Genomic DNA, 17,829 nt, shown 5'->3' on the forward strand with positions numbered 1-17,829 from the left:
CGGAGGGCTACTGTGTTACACGGGACTGATCGGTGCGAGGGGGCAAGTCTGTTCTCGAACTGATCTCGGTCGTCACCTGTTGCAAGGCGGCTGGGAAAATGCATACGTCCGGGGCTGGTTGCCAGTTCGCATGCCTCGGACATAATTTTGCCACTCGGGGCCTGTTCGCTGCCAGAGCGTCCGCGGCCTCTGTAGACTTGCAGTCGTGTTGGAGAGGAACATGAGCACGCGGCTGGGTTCGACAACACAGGGTAATTTCATCTCTCAGAGGTCAAAAATGGACAGGCCTAAGAGATATATGGGATCTCCACTGCGGGGGGCATGTGGGGAAGTCTTGTGAGCAGACTGATATGTGATTTCACTACCAGTACTAGTCTCGTACCCAGATGTGTCGAAGACATCAGCGCCAGTCGTGATATCGTTGCACTCGTCTTAGCCCGTTGGACGTTGAGCGGGCATCTCGTGGCTTGCCAGACACACCCTCCGGTGTACGGGACCGCAAAAATAGTTAAGATTAAGCCAAGCGAGCTCTCATAATGTCGGTGTCTCTGGATGCCTGATCAACGCCCTCGCGGTACACCGGTCGGGTCAAGGAATGCCATACCAGTAGCGAAATTTTCGCAAGACATAGTAGGCTTGCGGAGGTCAGAGCGTTACCAAACTGCAAGAACGAAGCGTGCTTCAGGCAGACTCGAGGCATTTTTCGAGCGACGCGTGAAGTCGCGAGTTCCGAGCCGCGCTAGATACGGGAGTCGAACCGAACGCACGGTCAATCAGTCCAGAAGGTCGAGCCGGATCGCCGGCGGAGTCACTTGTACGCCGTCGCATGACGTCGGAACGCGCCTCGCGTCTATTGCGCTCCAGGTCTATCTGGGCGTCTGCAGGCCAGACACTCAACTCCCTCTCGTCTGTTCTACTGTCAAACGACAGGCTAGATACGCAAAGATGTGGTGGTCGGACCCTGCCAAAGAGGTCTTGAACATCGTGAGCGTTCACAAGGTTGTACGCAGGGCCGACGAGTGCTAAACAGAGAGTGCGAAGGTCTTCAATCGCGTCCTTGCTCCCTATGTGGAGAATCTGGACATGGGCCAGCTGAACTATGGAATCGGACAAGGTGTGTTTTCTAAACGACCACGCGCGTCTCGACTGATGGCGTATGTCAGGACGTGTAACGCTTAGCAACTTGCGCCTGAAGAAGGGCGCTCTTGACAAATTCAGACTGCCGGTTGATGTTATCGAAGGTGCGGTAGTTTGATTAATGGAACAAGCACACTAACATGCCGTGCAGGCCATCTGGGAAAATTTACTTTATCGCTTCATTGGATGAACCTGGGAAATCAGCCGGTCGAGGTCATGGTCGAAGACGTGTATCTACTTGTCGTACCTTCCTCCGAATCAACATACAATTCGAAGGAGGACGAAGAAAGACAACATGCTGCGAAAATGGAGCGGCTGGAGAACGCAGAACTTTTGCATATGCGGGGTCAGTCAGAATTGACGCAAGGTAGACGACTGCCATCAGGCGTTTCTCGCCACACTGAAGAATGTGCATACAGATGCCCCCCAGTCTGAGGGCTTGATAGCGTCACTTATCACGAAAATTGTGAACAACGTCCAGGTGTCCGTAAAAAACATTCATGTACGATATGAGGATAAAATGAGTGTTCCGGGAGTGCGTTCCTTGTCACTTTCGTTATCACATGGTATTTATATTTAATCTCTAGCATCCATTTGCAGCCGGTGCGACGCTGTCAGGTTTCATAGCGCAATCTGTAAATGAAAGATGGGAACCTGCCTTCATCGATAGTAAGGCGGGTGCAGTTCATAAGGTATCTCATTCATTCTGTCGTGAATCAAACACATGTATTGCTTCTGACCATCGACTACTTGATTCGGTGCAGCTGGGAAAATTAGATTCCCTAGCACTGTATTTCGATACTGACGCGACGAGCATGGCTGGACTCCCCCATACGGAGTTCGTGAAGAAGTTTACTGAAATGGTAAAGCCCTACTATCTGCCAGGCATGTCATCAAATACTGAGTCGAACCAGATTGCCAAAGGCAAAACTCTTCCCAGTCACCAATTTGTTCTGAAGCCTGTCACGGGTGAAGGCAGAGTGAGGATGACATTGATTCGATATTGCAATGAATATAACTCGGATATAGATAATCATGAATCATGAACAGAGCAAGGAGAAGCCGCGATTTGATGTGCAGCTCCTGTTCGATGAGATAGGCGGCTTACTGGATGAACACCAGTATCGAGATATCATTTCTCTCGTAGACATGTATCACTTCTACGTGCGCCAGTACCAGGTGCGTTTAATTGTCGCAGTTTCAGAAGGCCAATGTTCAGACTTTATTTTCAGTACCAAAGGTACCGGCCTTCCGCACAGGAGCTGAAAGAAAATCGATCCAAGGCGCTGTTCCGCTTTGCCGGCCGAGCTATCCTTGATGAGGTCCACGAGCGCAAACGGAAATGGACCTGGAACTACTTCGCTGAGCGGCGTGATGATAGGCACCGATACGTCGAATTGTTCAAGAAGAAGCAACTCAATCCTCTGAGTGATGGAGTCAGTGATCTCCCAACTGTTCTGGGGCTGCCTGTCGCTTATATAGCGATTTATTTCAGGAATCCTCCGAACTCGATGGACTTGAGAGAAAGCTCTCGTACGAGGACATTCGGTTCTACCGTTCTATCGTACGTTCTCAACTCCGCAAGGATATGGCATCGCGGAAGAAGATGGAAGAAGAGAAGAGAAAAAGAAATCAAGCTCAAACACAAAGCAGTTGGTCTAGTTGGATATGGGGTTCCTCATCCACCGAGTCGGCAGATACTGCCTCCGATGATTCTGCGTTCACCGGAGAAATGACGGATGAGCAGCGGAAACAGCTTTATGAAGCGCTTGACTATGACGAAAAGGCCGCTCTGGCAGAATCACTTGAAGCTCCTCGGGATGCACTGAAGACTCGAGTTGGAGCGCAGCTAAATCGAGGCTCGTTTACCTTGAAGACCGATCCTCACGGCCAAAATACAGAAATCATCTCGGCCGTATCTGACGTCTTTCAGGTGACATTTATTCAACGACCAGACAACTTCGAGGCATCAGTGTCGTTAGGCGGGTTCACTGTATACGATGGCACAACTAAGAGCACACTTTATAATCGGATCGTGCGTGTCCAGGAAAGGAAGGACGGCGGCGATGTCCTCAGAACGCAGAGCGTCGGCACAGGGAACCGAATTTCAGAAATTGTTGATCCCTTCCTGTTCGTCAGATTTGAGCAGAACCCTCTCGATGGACGTGCCGACAGTGCACTGGAAATGAGAATGCGCTATATGGAAATTGTGTATCATAAGGGCTATGTCGAAGCGATCTACAAGTTTTTCAAACCTCCTGCCAGTCAGCTCGAGTCGGTGGAAGCTCTTTTGGTAATTCGATCTGTTCGGGTACACATACTAAAAACTGACATTTAATGTAGAACGTGGCTAGCGAAACGCTCGAAGGACTGCGCAAAGAAACCCGGGCAGGACTCGAATACGCCCTCCAAACTCATAAGACGGTTGACGTTCATATGGATCTAAACGCACCCATCATCATCGTGCCTGAGGAGTGAGTCTTTGCGTGTTCATTGCAGTATTTATCTGAAGTATTATCTAGTGTTACTACGAACGAATGCAAGCATCTGGTAATTGATGCCGGTCATATTGCAATAAGGAGCGAACTAGGGAACAAACAAGCGATCAAAGAGATCCAGAATAAACGAAAGCAAGAATACCAAGAAGAAGATTACAAGCGTTTGGAATCTATGATGTATGATCGGCTCTCGGTCAAGCTGAAGGATGCCCAGGTGCGCGCTTTTCCAATCCAGTTGGTTCGCGTTATAAGTCCAGTATAGTTCCTAGTCGGGAACGACCTCCAATCGTGCATGGATGCTCTCGTTTCCGACCACGATGATAATCTGCACCTATTGGAACGCATCAACTTGGATTTACAAGTGCACAATTCCATCGTCCCATTGGCGTACAACCTGGCGAAGTACAAGGTTTCTGGTCATTTGCCTAGCCTACAAGTCAATTTATCAGACAGCAAGTATAAGTCTCTCATGCGTCTGATCGATGTGTCAATTCCAAAATTCGACGACGAAGACTCAGAGACCTCTGAGAGTCGATCTACCATCGCCATTGTTGGTCCTCAGCTGCCTTACACCTTCAGGGGTCTGTTTGGTAATCCAGACACTGAATACAATATAGAAGACAGTGACGATAATCAGAGCACGACAGTGGTTGCGTCCGATGATGGCCAGGATAATTTGGACAAGTCTTTCGATGCAACCGACGAGGCCACAAAGGTGAGTCACAGTACGTTATCCAACATGAAATAAACTCTAATTGCGTGCAAAGAATCCGGCATTGCATCAGCATATATTCGAGTTTGACTTTCAAGTGGATGTATTGCGAGCGTCCTTATTTCAATCCAGTACAGACGGTGCAGACCGACCCATGGGTGATGTAACATTTGAACGTTTTTCTATGATGTTTACTATGGCGAAGTACGTCATGACCGTGGATATCAGTCTGAGGTGCGTCCTTCTTCCATTGGGTCGAACGACTCTTAACGTAATTCCTAGCTCAGTGTCGATGAATGTGTTCCAGGCTGGGAGAAATCCTACGGAGTGCATCTCTTCGACTGCTGGGCGTTCCGGAGGAGATTTATTAGTAGTCAAGTATGTTCGAGTGCAGCCGAGGTCCCCGGAGTTTCTATCCTTGTACGAGGGAGTGGATCAAAACGTAGACGTCAAATTCACAACCTTCGTCTTTCGTGCCGTTCCAGAGCCCGTACTCTCTATGTACGAGTTCATCATGACTACCTTTGTCCCAGAGAAGCACCAGAATAGTGTTCTTCCTTCGCCCGAGGTCCAACATGACCCAACTGGGCCAACCCAAGAGGTAGTCGAGGAACGGCGATCAACGGAGAAAATCAAAGTCTCACTTAAGCTGGCTAGCATTCAAGGTAAATGAGTTTTTTTGAACTTTCCTCCATGATACTAACGTCGTCTTAAGTGATCCTCATCAATGACGACGTCAGAATTGCAACTTTATCTCTATCCACGGCTGATGTCGCCATCCTCCTACATGCTAACAAGATGCATATCGGGGGAAGGTTGGGAAGCTTAGATGTTATCGATGACTCCGACATGGACACCGCTTCTCCCTCTTTCAAACAGATTCTTTCCATTGAAGGGGAGAATTTTGCAGATTTCCAATACCAGACGTTCGATCCTGAGGACAAGGAGACTTACACCGGGGTTAAGTCCATCATCAAGCTCACGGCCGGATCGCTGAGACTGCAATATCTGGAGCAATGTCTACACGACATTTATCTCTTTATGTCAAAGCTTGCCAAGTTGAAGGGAATTTACGATGCCGCTGCTCAAGCAGCCGTACAGAGGGCGTCGGAGATCGAGCGGATGCAGTTCGATGTAACTGTCAAGACACCCATCATTGTGCTTCCTTCGAATCCCGATGGATCTCTTGACGTGCTCGAGTTACGTCTTGGAGAGTTTCGAGCTAGGAATAATTACGAAGGTGTTACAAACCAGACCATGGCAACCCTCCACGGAATCCAGCTAGCATCAAAGCTGTATATCGACGACAACGGCAAACCGTCTGTCCTAAAGATCGTGGATGACATTGATATTAATGCGCAGGTCACGCAGACGAGCAAAATTGATCGTACAACGGACGTTACACGTCCAGATACGCAGGTATGGACTGACGTGACTAACAAGCGATTTTTCCTGACGAAGATACACAGGTCACGGTGGATATTTCAGACGTTAGACTCCATCTCACCCAAGTACAATACCATCTGCTTGTTGCCCTGTCTCAGTCGATCCCGAAGGTATTGGCAGGTGCTCCAGAAGGGACTGTCCAGGCTACTGAAGTCTTTGCTATCTCTCCACCTGATGCTGAGAGAAACACGTCTTCCCCACCTGTTCCAGGCGTTGATCTGCAGCCTGAATTGCGGCTCGTTAGACCGTCTGAGGATTCCAGTATCTGGACCACTGTTGACGCTGTTGTAACTATTCATGCGGTGAGGTTGCATCTATACGATCGCCTGGCGACAACAGAATCCAGTCTCAAAGAACACGGGATCGTCAAGTTTGCGTTGAGCGAAGACAACCTGAGGCTGAAAATTTTGTCGGACGGTGCAATGGAGATTCAGGTAGTTCTTAAATCGCTGACTATGAGTAACACACGTCCAGGCCCGTCGAGGTTCCGTGAAATTGTACCGGCCGTCAAACACGAACGCAATCAGGTCATGATTCTATTTACCAAGTCGGGCGGGAATGGTGCCTCTCTAGCTGTGGTGAATGTCGATTCGCCTAAGGTTATATTTGCTATCGATCCAGTCATTGCTCTGCTCGAATTTGCCCTGAGTCCTTTCTCGGAGAGCCTCCCACGGCACAATAGTGAAATTGAAGCACAGGACAGCACTCCTCAAGAGGACACTGCTGAGCAGGACATTCATTCTTCAAGAATTGACTTTAGGCTCGATCTGCATGATGTGTCAATCAGTGTCCTTCAGAATGACACGGATTTGGAAACGCAAGCGATCTGCCTGTCAGTGAAGCAAGTCCTACTGTCGCAACAGGTCGGTGATTATATTCTTGGTTGACTATTTTGCTCAGACATACTCCCAGGGTGTCCTTGCATTGACCGTGGATCATTTAGGCATGTCCTTGATCCGCATGGGCAACGAGACCCCAGAAAGTGTCCGCTTCATGGACGATGTCGACCTTACTATGTCCCTGGATAGTCGCGCGAGCTCATCTCAGCAGTTAACGAGTCTAGAAGTGTCACTAAAGCCTCTCGTCTTCCGTGCATCTTATCGTGATATCAACCTCATTACTGACATCGTAAATCGGGCCATCAACCTTTACAATGAATCTGCACGCCAGTTACATGCAGGCCCTTCATCTACCCCCCAATCTTCTCAGCGTCCCGCTTTCATGTCTAGTAAGCGATCTGGCGTGGCTTCAGCTACTCGCGCAGTTTCCGGATTGGCAAGTTCCCAGGTGCGAGCCATCGGGCATGCTCATGCGCTTGTCACGAAAGAACAAGTGAGCCCTTTCTCCATTTCTGTTGTATATTCCACCTAAATGATTATATGAGTTCAAATGTTCTTGTGATGGCATTAGACTCATACTCATTGGGGATCTCCACGAGCAACCACTGCTCCATGTCAAATTTAAACCGTTCATTCTCGGAGCAAAGGATTGGTCAGGCGACGTAGGTCGCGTCTTGTAACCACACATATTGTTATTGAACTTACACAGTTACGGGCAACGTCCACGTTGGCAATTCACATGAGCTACTGGAACATTTCAAATTCTCATTGGGAACCTTGTACGTTTTGTCCATTGAATGTATTCCTTCTGCCTCTAATTTCTCATCCAGTGATTGACCCGTGGACATTTACGACTTCGGTGAAAAATGTGGCACTGACCGAACTGGACGCTTACTGATGATTTGTGATAGGTCACCAGAAATGATGCTTCCGGGGCGATGTCAATTCGATTCGAAGCAAGAGAGCGCCTTGACATCAATGTCACCACGACATTAGTTGAGCTAGCCCTCGCTACTGCGAATATGATTGGCCAAGAGGGAGAGGACGTCCTTAGGCGCGCCCGAGGAAGTTACGCACCGTATAGAATTCATAACCGCACAGGCTCTCCAGTATTCGTGTGGTCGGATATAGAAGGTAGCAGCCAAGCGAAGGATGTCACGGCCAAACAAATTCCAAATGGGAAGACCATAGACTGGAGATTTGATGATTGGAAGACAATGCGCGAGGTAACTGCTCATTTGTTATATGGTGGCTACTACTATTAATACCACTTTCAGCATGTGACATCTAGTGGACACCACAATCTTGGACTGCAATTCGTCGGAAAGGCATGGGAGCATTTGCGTAGTATTCCCGTTGACAGGGAAGGAGAGCACATTTTCTCCCTAAGGCCGCGTACGGACAAATATGCACATCGTTTACTCGTCGAGGTACGAGTACAGGGTAATGCTAAGGTGGTAACTCTGCGATCGATATACAAAGTGAACAATGATACTTTATATCCTCTTGAGCTTACTCTCGTCGACGAAGCTGGACAACCTGTGTATCCTGTTGAGAAGATAGGTACGTCACTATCATTGCCCGCAAAGTTGACTAGCCAACTGGTAATGTTTCTGAATAGCACCGGGGCAGGACTGTACTCTCCCAATCGAGGCTGTGAACAAAGACAGGCTACGAATTCAACCGGATCGTGCGTAAAATGCTGTTGTCTGTCGCCATTGTGTTTAACAAGTCTCTCAGAGGGTTTTGGATACAAGTGGTCTCACGCCATGCGCTGGGAAGACCTGATTGCTAAGCGAAGAATGACGCTGAAGTGCCCTCATACAGATGCAAACGAAGCACCCTTTCGGTTCCAGGTTTGTGTTGAAACCGATTCCAACGATTCGAGTCTACGGTAAGAATGTAGTAAGCCGAAATTAGACGCACGTCCTGACTTCTGTTCTGTTAATTTTAGAAAGATTCCAAAGATTACGGTCAAGTTGCGGGCTCCTATACAACTAGAAAATCTACTGCCATATAATATAGACTACCGAATCTATGATAAAGATGCTGATCAAAACTGGCGAAGTTATCTCCGTGCGGGGGGAATAATGCCCGTTCATTCCGTTGAGCTTGGACATCTTGTGTTGCTGAATGTGCAAGTACAGGATACGGGTACGTTTCAAGCGGGATTTAAGGATTCCTTATTAAAGCACTCGAGTCCAGTCTTTAAACAGAGCGAATTTGCCATTATAAACACTGATGGAAATTCTGACTTCGATGTGGAAAGCCGTCTGATTCTGAGGGACTCCTTGGATCATAAACTTGATCTAAGACTAAACTATGTGTATGTGTTATGTTGTTCAACTTCTGTTTTAAAGCGTGCTACTGATGTGCTTACCGTATAAAGACGGGACCCTGATGGGGGTGGCTCATTCAAGGTTCAAATATATTGTCCGTATCTAGTGATCAATAAGACTGGGCTGCCTTTCGCGGTAAAACCGGGACGATCGAACAGAATCAATGGTGCCCAAGATATGGCAGGTGATACGAGGCCTGGTATGTTATCCTGTTCTCGGATTCACTGGCATTTTTCCGAGTAATGGGTGTCCATCCAGACGTTCTCTCGAAACCTACACCATTCTGTAAGTTTCTACGTTCGTTTCACACTAGAAGTTGATAATGAACGGCAAATTAATAGTGCTGTCTCCTTCAAACGACCCAGGCAAGGAATTCAGCTTCAAAGTTGGGGAATCAGTTTGGTCAAGGGTATGTGTGTTCTCGTTGCATGGGCACGAATCTGACTTGTATGATCATTAGGTTGTAAACATCGAGGCACCCACAGCTGATATGAGACTCGTCATTCCCTCACAATCTCGAAGATCGGAAGAGATTCATGTCGGTATCTCATGGTCAGAAGGCCTAGGAAAGTACAAACTCACAAAGATCATAACTATCGCTCCGAGGTTCATCATCAAAAACAATTTCTCTGAGGTTATTTCCTTCCGTGAGCATGGTGTTGCTCCGCGAGGGCGCTCCGTACTTCGGCCTGAAGAACGCTGTTCTCTGGACTTCACGCGCGTTGGAGAAGAGAAGCTTTTGACGATTGCAATATCTGGTCTGAATGCACAATGGTAAGAGGGCGCGTATACGAGCTTCTGTGAAATTCACTGGTCTTGCAGGTCTGCACCGATCAACATGGAAGACATTGGCACTGTTCATTTCCGACTTCAAGGGACTGGAGAGAGCTCTAGAACATATCTTATGCGTGCCGATGTAAAGATGGAAGGTTCCACAATCTTCGTTTTCATCGCGCAAGCTACAGAGGGATCACCGTTCATCATTGAAAACGATAGTGACTATACCTTCTCCTTCTGTCAATCTGTAAGTTGCACCCACACTGTTTTTGTTGGCAATTAGCCTCATAGCATACAGGATCCAACCCGACCCGACTCAGAGCCTTCCAATAAGATGCCGACCTATTCTATTCCAAGCAAATCGAATGCAGACTACGTATGGGACTACCCAGCTGCGAGGGAGAAGAAGTTGACCCTTGCCATAAATGGATCACGCCGCGCCATTGACATCATGGAAATCGGAGACCTAATACCATATAAATTTTCTGTAGGTCTCCCCCTGCGGCTGTCATGCTAGTAAGCTGATCTTTGAGTGCAGGTCCGACAGACCGTCCGTGCTGTTTCATTGGACGTTCGTGCGGATGGTCACAAGCAAATACTGCGAATCACTAACTATAATCCCGAGCGAAGTCTATACAGGCCTAGACGCAGCAATTCTGTCACGTTAGCAAGACAAGACACTATCAGTAGTAGTCAGGACGCATTTGAGGTTGTTCAAGAAGAAGTACATCCGTCCCTGATTGTGTCGTTGGATATCGAAGGCATAGGTCTTTCGATGGTAAATCGGAAGATGACTGAAGTTGTCTATATTTCCGCGAATGGGCTGAAGCTGGAGTATACCGATAGTCCTATTTCTCAGGATCTCAACCTGTCATGTGGTAGTCTCCAGGTGGACAATCAGCTACACGACGCTCTCTTCCCTGTCGTTCTTCAGCCAACACCTATCGCAAAAGAATCCAGTGGTGTCGCGTCGCTCCCGACTATCCAAAGTTCAATGATATGGTTGAAAGATCAAGGTGACGGGTTTTTAATGCGATCAATTGATATTGAAGCTAAACTGATTACAGAACACGGTGTATTCTTCGTCAAGTATTGCTCTATACTCATGCAAGCATTGACGATCGAGGCGGATGAAGATTTCCTCTACGCAATATATGACCTTACACGCATTAAAGGAGCCTCGTGGGATGATATACAAGAGGAGTGAGCCCGTCGGTTCTATAAATGATAGCAAACTAACGGAAATTGATCAGCATTCTTATACAATGTCCTGGAGAAATTCCAGAGCCTCAGGCATTATCGAGCGGACAGGAGCTTTACTTTGAGGTGTTGGAGCTCCAGCCAATCAAACTCTCTATATCCTTCATGCGCACGGAGCGGTCGACCACTGAAGATTCGTGAGTGACCACCAGTTCCTTTTACCTAGTTTTAGACTTAGTTCTGCGCAGGCTTAGCATACGTAACCCATTCGCGATCGTTGTCAACGCCATAACCATGGCTGTTGGGAATGTGAACGATGCGCCGCTAGAAATGAATGCGCTGGCAATCAAGGACATGCGTCTCGCTCTTCCAGATCTCCAGAGCAGGATAATGCACCACTATCGCCAAGAAGTGCTAAGGCAGTTGTATCGCATATTGGGATCCGCAGACTTCATTGGCAACCCTGTCGGTCTATTCAACAATGTCAGCTCTGGTGTCGCGGATATCTTCTATGAGCCATTTAATGGCGCAGTGATGCACGGTAACTCGGAGCTTGGCGTGGGCATTGCCAAGGTACGCTAAACAAACTCGTTGGGGCAGCGAGGCTGAGGTCTTTTCCAAAGGGTGCGGCCAGCTTCGTGAAGAAGACTGTGTTTGGTTTCTCGGATAGCATGACCAAGTTCACCAGCAGTGTTGGTAAAGGTATTTCAAGATTCTGATATGCGTGAACTGGACCCCGGCTCACTTTGGTGGTTCAAAGGACTATCTGCGACAACATTCGATCCGGAGTACCAGCTCCGACGAAGGCTGAACCAGAGGCGAAATCGACCCAGACACGCTATGTGGGTAGCGCCTCGCGCCTTTATGATTCAATATGTTACTCATGCTCACATTGGCGACTTAGATATGGTGTCGCGGCCGGGGCAGAAGCGTTCGCCAACAGCTTTGCCAGCGGTATGGAGGGTGTCGTTGTAAGCTACCAGTATACTTTCTTGATGTCTACGCTGAAGATATCTATAGATGAAACCTCTCGAAGGCGCCGAGACGGAAGGAGCCAAAGGCTTTTTCAAGGGTGTCGGCAAAGGTCTTATCGGGTAAGTAAGAACCTGAGGCTCAGGAACTGTGTTGACACAGTGTTGTGCGGGCAGGGCAATTACCAAGCCTGTGGTAGGCGTCTTTGACCTGGCCTCCAACGTCAGCGAAGGTGCGGCAGCAAACATATAGGAGAATTTTTTCTGACAATGTGGTTTCAGGCATTCGCAACACCACGACCGTCTTTGACAATCCTGCAAGAGACCGCCTGCGACTTGTAAGTCGGGTAGATCGGGCTGTGGAGTCGTGATTGACGCTTTTCGCAGCCTCGCTTGATACCCGCCGATGGTGTGCTGGTGGTGAGTCGGCCTCGTCCTCGCTTTGATGCTTGAAATTGAAAGGGTTTGTAATTCAGCCCTACTCTGCACGTGAAGCTCTGGGCCAATACTGGATGAAGGATCTGAACAACGGCGCATATCGTCAGGAGCCGTACGTGGCGCACATCAGTCAGTAGTACCCTCTCTTAAAGTCGTCTGTCTGGGGTCAAGCTGACATTATCCCTAGATCTCCCAGGAAGCGACAACGTCGTCCTCCTGACGGCGTCAAGGGTACTGTCTTTCTGGTCGAAGAACCTCCGACTAGACTGGGAGCTGCCGTTCGCTCTCGTGCAAGGCGTTACGGCAGAAGACACCGGGATCAGGTTCGCGCACAAGGCCGGCAAGGACCAGGACAAATTTGTGTTCATTCCAGACAAAAACTCGCAGACATGGTTTTTCGGCCAGATTGCGTCCGTCGTGAAGGCGTTCAATGCCCGACGGAGGATGGACTCGTGATACCACGGAGAACGTGTAGGCATAAGGAAGATGTATCGGTAGATCTCTCTCCACGTAGTAATCGCAAGATAGACACTGGGATATGCTATGCAAACAAGGGACGGTAGGGATGGCGACGAATTAAAAAAGTAAGACAAGTAATGAGCATAGCAATGGTCGCGAGAAATGAACGGGGTAACACGATGGATACTGTCAAATGCATAGAATGCCTCGGGGGCCTGCTGGAAGGAACAGAGGAGGAACGAAACTATAACCTGAATGAATAAATACACGAAAGCCGGGGGCGGCGGCGAGGGATTCACACGCTGCCCAGCACGGTCGCGCGAGCGGTGATGACGGTGTCCTCGCTCGTCCTGATCCCGCGATCGGCGGCGGTCGCGGTGCTCGTGCTGGAGACGCGGTCCCGCCCCTTGAACACCGGCTCGTGGAACGCGTGGTGCTGCCCCCTGCTGGCCGACGTGGGGGTGCCCTGCTCGCTGCCGGGAACGCCAAACGTCGCGGTGACGTTCTCGAAGCTGCCGTAGCTGCCGCGCGGGCTCGTGGAGTACGCGCTCTGGAAGTCCGTCTCCTCGTCGTCTGTCGTGACCGTGGGGCCGAAGGACAGCGAGGGGGTCGTGGGCGTGGCCTGGCTCGGGGACTCTGCCCCCGTCGCGCTCAGCGACACGGCCGAGGGGATCTTGCGGAGCCCGGCGAGGTCGAACGGCTGCGTGTCCTGCGTGGCCGCGGAGCGGGCGTCCGGGATGATCGTCTTTATCGACTCGGTCTTGCTCCCCTCGTGGGACGTCGCCGAGGTGGGGGACGCATCGGAAACGACAGCAGCAGCAGCAGCAGCGGCGGCGTCGAAGCCGGGCGTGCTGCTGCCCGTCCGGGGCGGGGACAGCGTGAAGCTCCTCTTGCTTCCCCCTCGCGAGTGCTTGCCGGACGCCTTGCCGCCCTTGGCGAGGCGGGAGCGGAGCGCGCGATTGGACTCTGACAGGTCGCTCTCGCTCAGCTGGCCCTCGAGCGAGCGGCGCTGGGCATCTGCGGCCAGGGCGGACTCGAGCTGAAAACGACCGACGTCAGACGTCTCGCATCAGTCGAGTCGAAACGGGGCCAGCTCACCTTGCGCTGGATCTGCAGGACCTTCTGCGTGATCCTGTCGCTCTTTTGGCTGATGCCCTCGTCCACGGCCGACATGTCCTGCGGCCCGTCCGTCCAGTCAGCAGAGAAGCGCTTCTTCTTACCGAGACGCGTCTCGTCCTCCTCGTCTGCCTCGGGAACGGTCCCGGTCGTCCTCTTCGTCTGCGGCTCCTCCCGCCCGTCGCCTTCATACGACTCTGCCAAGGTCGACTCGGTGCTGAACGAGCGCAGCCCGCGCGAACGCTCGCTGGGCCGGCGGTACGTGCTGGGCGCGGACCTGGAGGACATGCGGCTGCTCGGACGCGAGCCGTAGTCGGACTCGTCCATGTCCACCGCCATCGACGCGAGGGCGCGCTCGATCTGCGCCTCCACCTCGGCGATCATCTCCGCGCGCTCCTCTTCCATCCTCTCCATCGTGTCCTTCATGTTGGTCAGCTCCGCCAGCGCGGTCCGGTGCGCGTCCTCGGTCTCCCTCAACTCTGCGAGTGCAAACAAAAAAAAAGTCAGCACCACGTCCACACGGGCAGCAGTCAACGCACGGTTCTGGAGCTTCGCCTTCTCGGCCGCGGTCATCGTGATCATGCTCGACAGCCTCTTGGTCTCCTTCTGCTCCTTGTTGATCTTGGCCCGGAGCTCGCCGGCCTCCACGCTCAGCTTCTCCGCATACTGCTCGAACGTGACGAACTTGTCCCGCCACAGGTCCGACTCGGTCATGAGGAAGTTGAGGCGGCGCGAGAGGCGGCCGATTTTTGTTTCCAGGTCGTCGCGGGCGTCGACGAACGCGGTGGCCCGCTTGCGGATGGACAGCTGGATGTGCTGCTCCGCGACCGTCAGCCTTGGCAGGGGCCGCACGGATCCGAACGAGCTGATCCGCTTGAGGAGGGACGGCTTCTTCATCTGGACACCGCGCGTTCAGCGCGTCATGATCGGAGCCGAGGGATGCGTGCGGTCCGCTCACCTTGTCCGCCAGGACGTTGTCGAACGCCTGGATGATGCGCGTCGAATGCCACCACTCTGGTGGTTTCACCATGTCAGCGACGGCAGTCGAGGCAGCGCCCCTCTTGGCTTGGATCTTGCAGACAGGCCTGAATCGGCCGGCGGGGAACGCCTCCTTGAACTCGCTGCACAGGCACGTCAGCACAGGCGTCGACGAACTAGCACTCGCTCACGAACCTGGGTACGCAGTGGTCGGGATGGTAGTGGGGCTCAAACGCAGCGAGCAGCCGTTGCCGGTACTTTTCGCGTTGCTGCTTTACCGAAACAACGCCAGGCGGCGGCGCAGAACAATTTAAATAGTTGATGTCCCTTTCGAGGGCAGTTGGTGAGGCGTGTGTGTGCAGCCGCCAGAGGAACGAAAACAACTCACAAGTCAACGACGCACACCTCCGCAGGAGGGCGCACGCAATACCGGGCCTCGGTGGCGAGACCCATGATCCACGGGCCAGGATCGTCTATGTAAATCTTTGCGTCACGAGAGTGCACGGTGGAGAGGGCGACACCGCTCCAGCCGCGCAGCTCGACAAGATACCTGATGGTGTGCACGGCAATGCCCAGGATCGCCGGGTGGCGGGAGAAGAAGAGAATCCTTCCTGTCGGCGCAAGAGCGATCTACGGGCGGTGCATATGAGCCATCGGATGATCAAGATGGACTGATGGAAGCCAGCCCACCTCGCATATAGTCAGGATGTTGTCGATGTTCAAGCATTTGAACAGCGGCCACATCGTAAAGTTGACGTCGACGAGGCCGCGTCCAAAGTCCAGCCCGCCCGGGAACCGCGCGACGACTTCCAGGCTCGTCTCTACAGCAGAGCTACTGTTCGAGGCCGGGGCCGAAGACGCGTCCAGCCGCACGAGCTCCCCCGGCCGGGGCGCGGGGTGCGACAAGATCTTGCTGATCTGCAGCGTGTGCGACTGCACATCCTTGGAGAAGCGCGCCCACGAGAGCGTCAGGTAGTCGCGCATCAGATCGTAGATGGGATAGCGCGAGACGAGGGCTGTCGACGCAGGGTCAGCGGAACAGTCGAGGAGAGGGGGGGAGCACAAGGGAAAGGGCTCTCACTCAACGCATACGGCAGCCAAAACACGGCGTCGCCAGGCAAGAACAGGGTGCTCTCGCCGGGGCCGTGGCCGATGGTGCTCGCGACATCGAAATCACTCTCGCTGATGGCCCCGCCCTCACCGTCCGTCTCACCGTCACCGTCCGTCTCCACGTCCGTTCCGCCGCCGGTGCCCCAAGGGCCGCGGGAGCTCACGCGCGCGCGCCGTCTTGCCTGGAGTGTGGGATCTGTGGCGCTGCCCGCGTCGGAGCCCGGGCGGCGGCCTTTCATGCGCGCGGTGACGAGGCTCTGTGCGCTCTCCTTGCGGGCGCGACTGGCCTCGAGCGTCCTGCGGATGGCGGCGGTGCGCTCGGCGTCGGCGTGGGACCAGACGGTGAGGACGACGCCGTGGTACGTGATCTGGTTGTTGCCGGTCTTTGCGCCGGCACCAAGATCGGAACCGCGGCCGCTGCCGTGTGCGTGCGGAGAGACCACGGGGGGTCCGAGAAAGGCGGAGGATGGGCGGCCGCGGGAGAAGGGGTCGTCGTTGTACGAGTAGGGGAAAGAGACGATGGAGGAGTGGGGGTCGGTGTTTGCAGAAAGGACAGAGGCGCGGAGAAGATCTGTAGAAGGAGAGGGCGCAAGGGGTGTCGCGGGTGCGGGGAGGGTGAACGTGAAGCTGTGGACGGTGGAGGCGGGCTGGAGGGTAGACGCGATGATCTCGACCTCGCGAGGGAAGGAGAGCTGTGTGGCAGATGAGGGAAAATGGGCAGGTAAGAGAGGGGAGAGAGAGAGAGAGAGATACGAACCTTGAGTGCTTTGGAGAGCATCTTGCCGACTTCCTGCTTGCTGAGATGGCCGGAGCTGCTGAAGACGGTGGTGCTCTCCTCGCCCTTGCCCTTTTTCTTGCGCTTGCCGCTGCCGCCGCCTGCGCCAGGGCTGACGGTGCTACCGAGGACCTCTGGTCTCCACCACCTGCCCACGGCGCCGTCTGCGTGGTGGAGGCCCATGACGGAGTCGGGGTCGGCGAGGGTCCAAGTGTGTGGGCTCTTTGGAAGGCCAGAGACGACGTAGAGGGAGGCGAGGGGAAGGGTGGGGCCGGTTGCGGGAGGGGGCGCGGTGACGGTGACGGGGGGCGCGGAGCGGGCAGAGGCTAGGGAGGCACGATTTGAGGCAGGGATGGGTTCCATTTCCTTGCGGTGCCTGATGCCGAGGACGCGTGCGGCCTTGTCGGGGCGAGAGATGACGGCGGCGTTGGAGTCGGGGCCAGGGTGTTCGACGTTGACGTAGTCGAGGTCGTCGCCGTCGTCGAGAGAGGTGTCTGCGGGGTCTGTCGGGAGGGGTGCGGGATGTGGGCTGCTGGGGGTGAAGTGGTTGTCGCTGTCAAGGGTGGTGTTGTTCGTGTTTGACGCGGCGGAAATGGTAATGATAGGATCGGGCGCCTGGATTGGCCGAGGGGTGCGGGCAGAGGCGGGGCGGGAGGAAGGGGCGTCGGGTCTGTTGAAGGTGCTGGAGGCGGAGCGGAGGCTGAGGGTGGATTTTTGGGTGGGTTTGCGGGCGAGCGGGGAGGGGAGGAGGCTGGAGCGTTGACCATGGTTGCCCTCCTCGTCAGACCAGCGGGATTTTAAGATTTTCTCGCCGATCAAGGGGGTCGCAGATACGGCTAGCGGCTGTACGGGAGCATTGGCTCTGGTGCGTGCCTGCATGGCGGAGAGAGAGGAGGAGGAGGAGGCGAGGCGGGGGAGGAGGCGGGGAGCGGGAGACGAGGGCGGGGAAGGAACGGCAAGTAAGGAGAGTGAGTGGGCAGACGAGAGAGAGAGAGAGAGGGCGAGGAGAAGGAAGACGAAGGAGAGAGAAGCGA

At 52.9% G+C, this 17,829-nt stretch overlaps 2 protein-coding genes across 2 annotated transcripts; one reads left to right on the forward strand and one right to left on the reverse strand.

Moving 5' to 3' along the window:
• Positions 1 to 945: 945 nt before the first annotated feature.
• Positions 946 to 12,813, forward strand: FIBRA_00971 (uncharacterized protein; the record flags this gene model as incomplete). Its single annotated transcript, XM_012322856.1, has 48 exons — positions 946 to 984; positions 1,042 to 1,114; positions 1,164 to 1,241; positions 1,289 to 1,504; positions 1,557 to 1,672; positions 1,725 to 1,829; positions 1,902 to 2,000; positions 2,052 to 2,117; positions 2,167 to 2,316; positions 2,370 to 2,573; positions 2,633 to 3,430; positions 3,481 to 3,611; positions 3,660 to 3,849; positions 3,898 to 4,350; positions 4,403 to 4,581; positions 4,630 to 5,012; positions 5,063 to 5,766; positions 5,817 to 6,656; positions 6,706 to 6,921; positions 6,974 to 7,125; positions 7,204 to 7,294; positions 7,342 to 7,411; positions 7,463 to 7,491; positions 7,544 to 7,858; positions 7,910 to 8,195; positions 8,254 to 8,322; positions 8,373 to 8,526; positions 8,587 to 8,786; positions 8,838 to 8,958; positions 9,022 to 9,170; positions 9,230 to 9,256; positions 9,313 to 9,380; positions 9,432 to 9,745; positions 9,794 to 9,995; positions 10,047 to 10,235; positions 10,287 to 10,764; positions 10,816 to 10,951; positions 11,002 to 11,145; positions 11,197 to 11,521; positions 11,572 to 11,650; positions 11,709 to 11,790; positions 11,853 to 11,919; positions 11,969 to 12,042; positions 12,097 to 12,152; positions 12,202 to 12,257; positions 12,307 to 12,339; positions 12,396 to 12,486; positions 12,545 to 12,813. 48 exons carry the CDS (start codon positions 946 to 948, stop codon positions 12,811 to 12,813), a joined length of 9,366 nt encoding a protein of 3,121 aa, XP_012178246.1.
• A 298-nt stretch (positions 12,814 to 13,111) lies between these two features.
• Positions 13,112 to 17,674, reverse strand: FIBRA_00972 (uncharacterized protein; the record flags this gene model as incomplete). The annotated part of the gene is made up of 9 exons (XM_012322857.1): positions 13,112 to 13,855; positions 13,915 to 14,411; positions 14,472 to 14,829; positions 14,891 to 15,053; positions 15,106 to 15,237; positions 15,299 to 15,540; positions 15,601 to 15,926; positions 15,992 to 16,712; positions 16,778 to 17,674. The coding sequence occupies 9 exons, from the start codon at positions 17,672 to 17,674 to the stop codon at positions 13,112 to 13,114; spliced, it is 4,080 nt and encodes a 1,359-aa protein (XP_012178247.1).
• Positions 17,675 to 17,829: the final 155 nt, after the last annotated feature.

This window comes from Fibroporia radiculosa, assembly GCF_000313525.1.
Source record: "Fibroporia radiculosa TFFH 294 genomic supercontigs, scaffold429, whole genome shotgun sequence".
Classification (NCBI taxonomy): domain Eukaryota; kingdom Fungi; phylum Basidiomycota; class Agaricomycetes; order Polyporales; family Fibroporiaceae; genus Fibroporia; species Fibroporia radiculosa.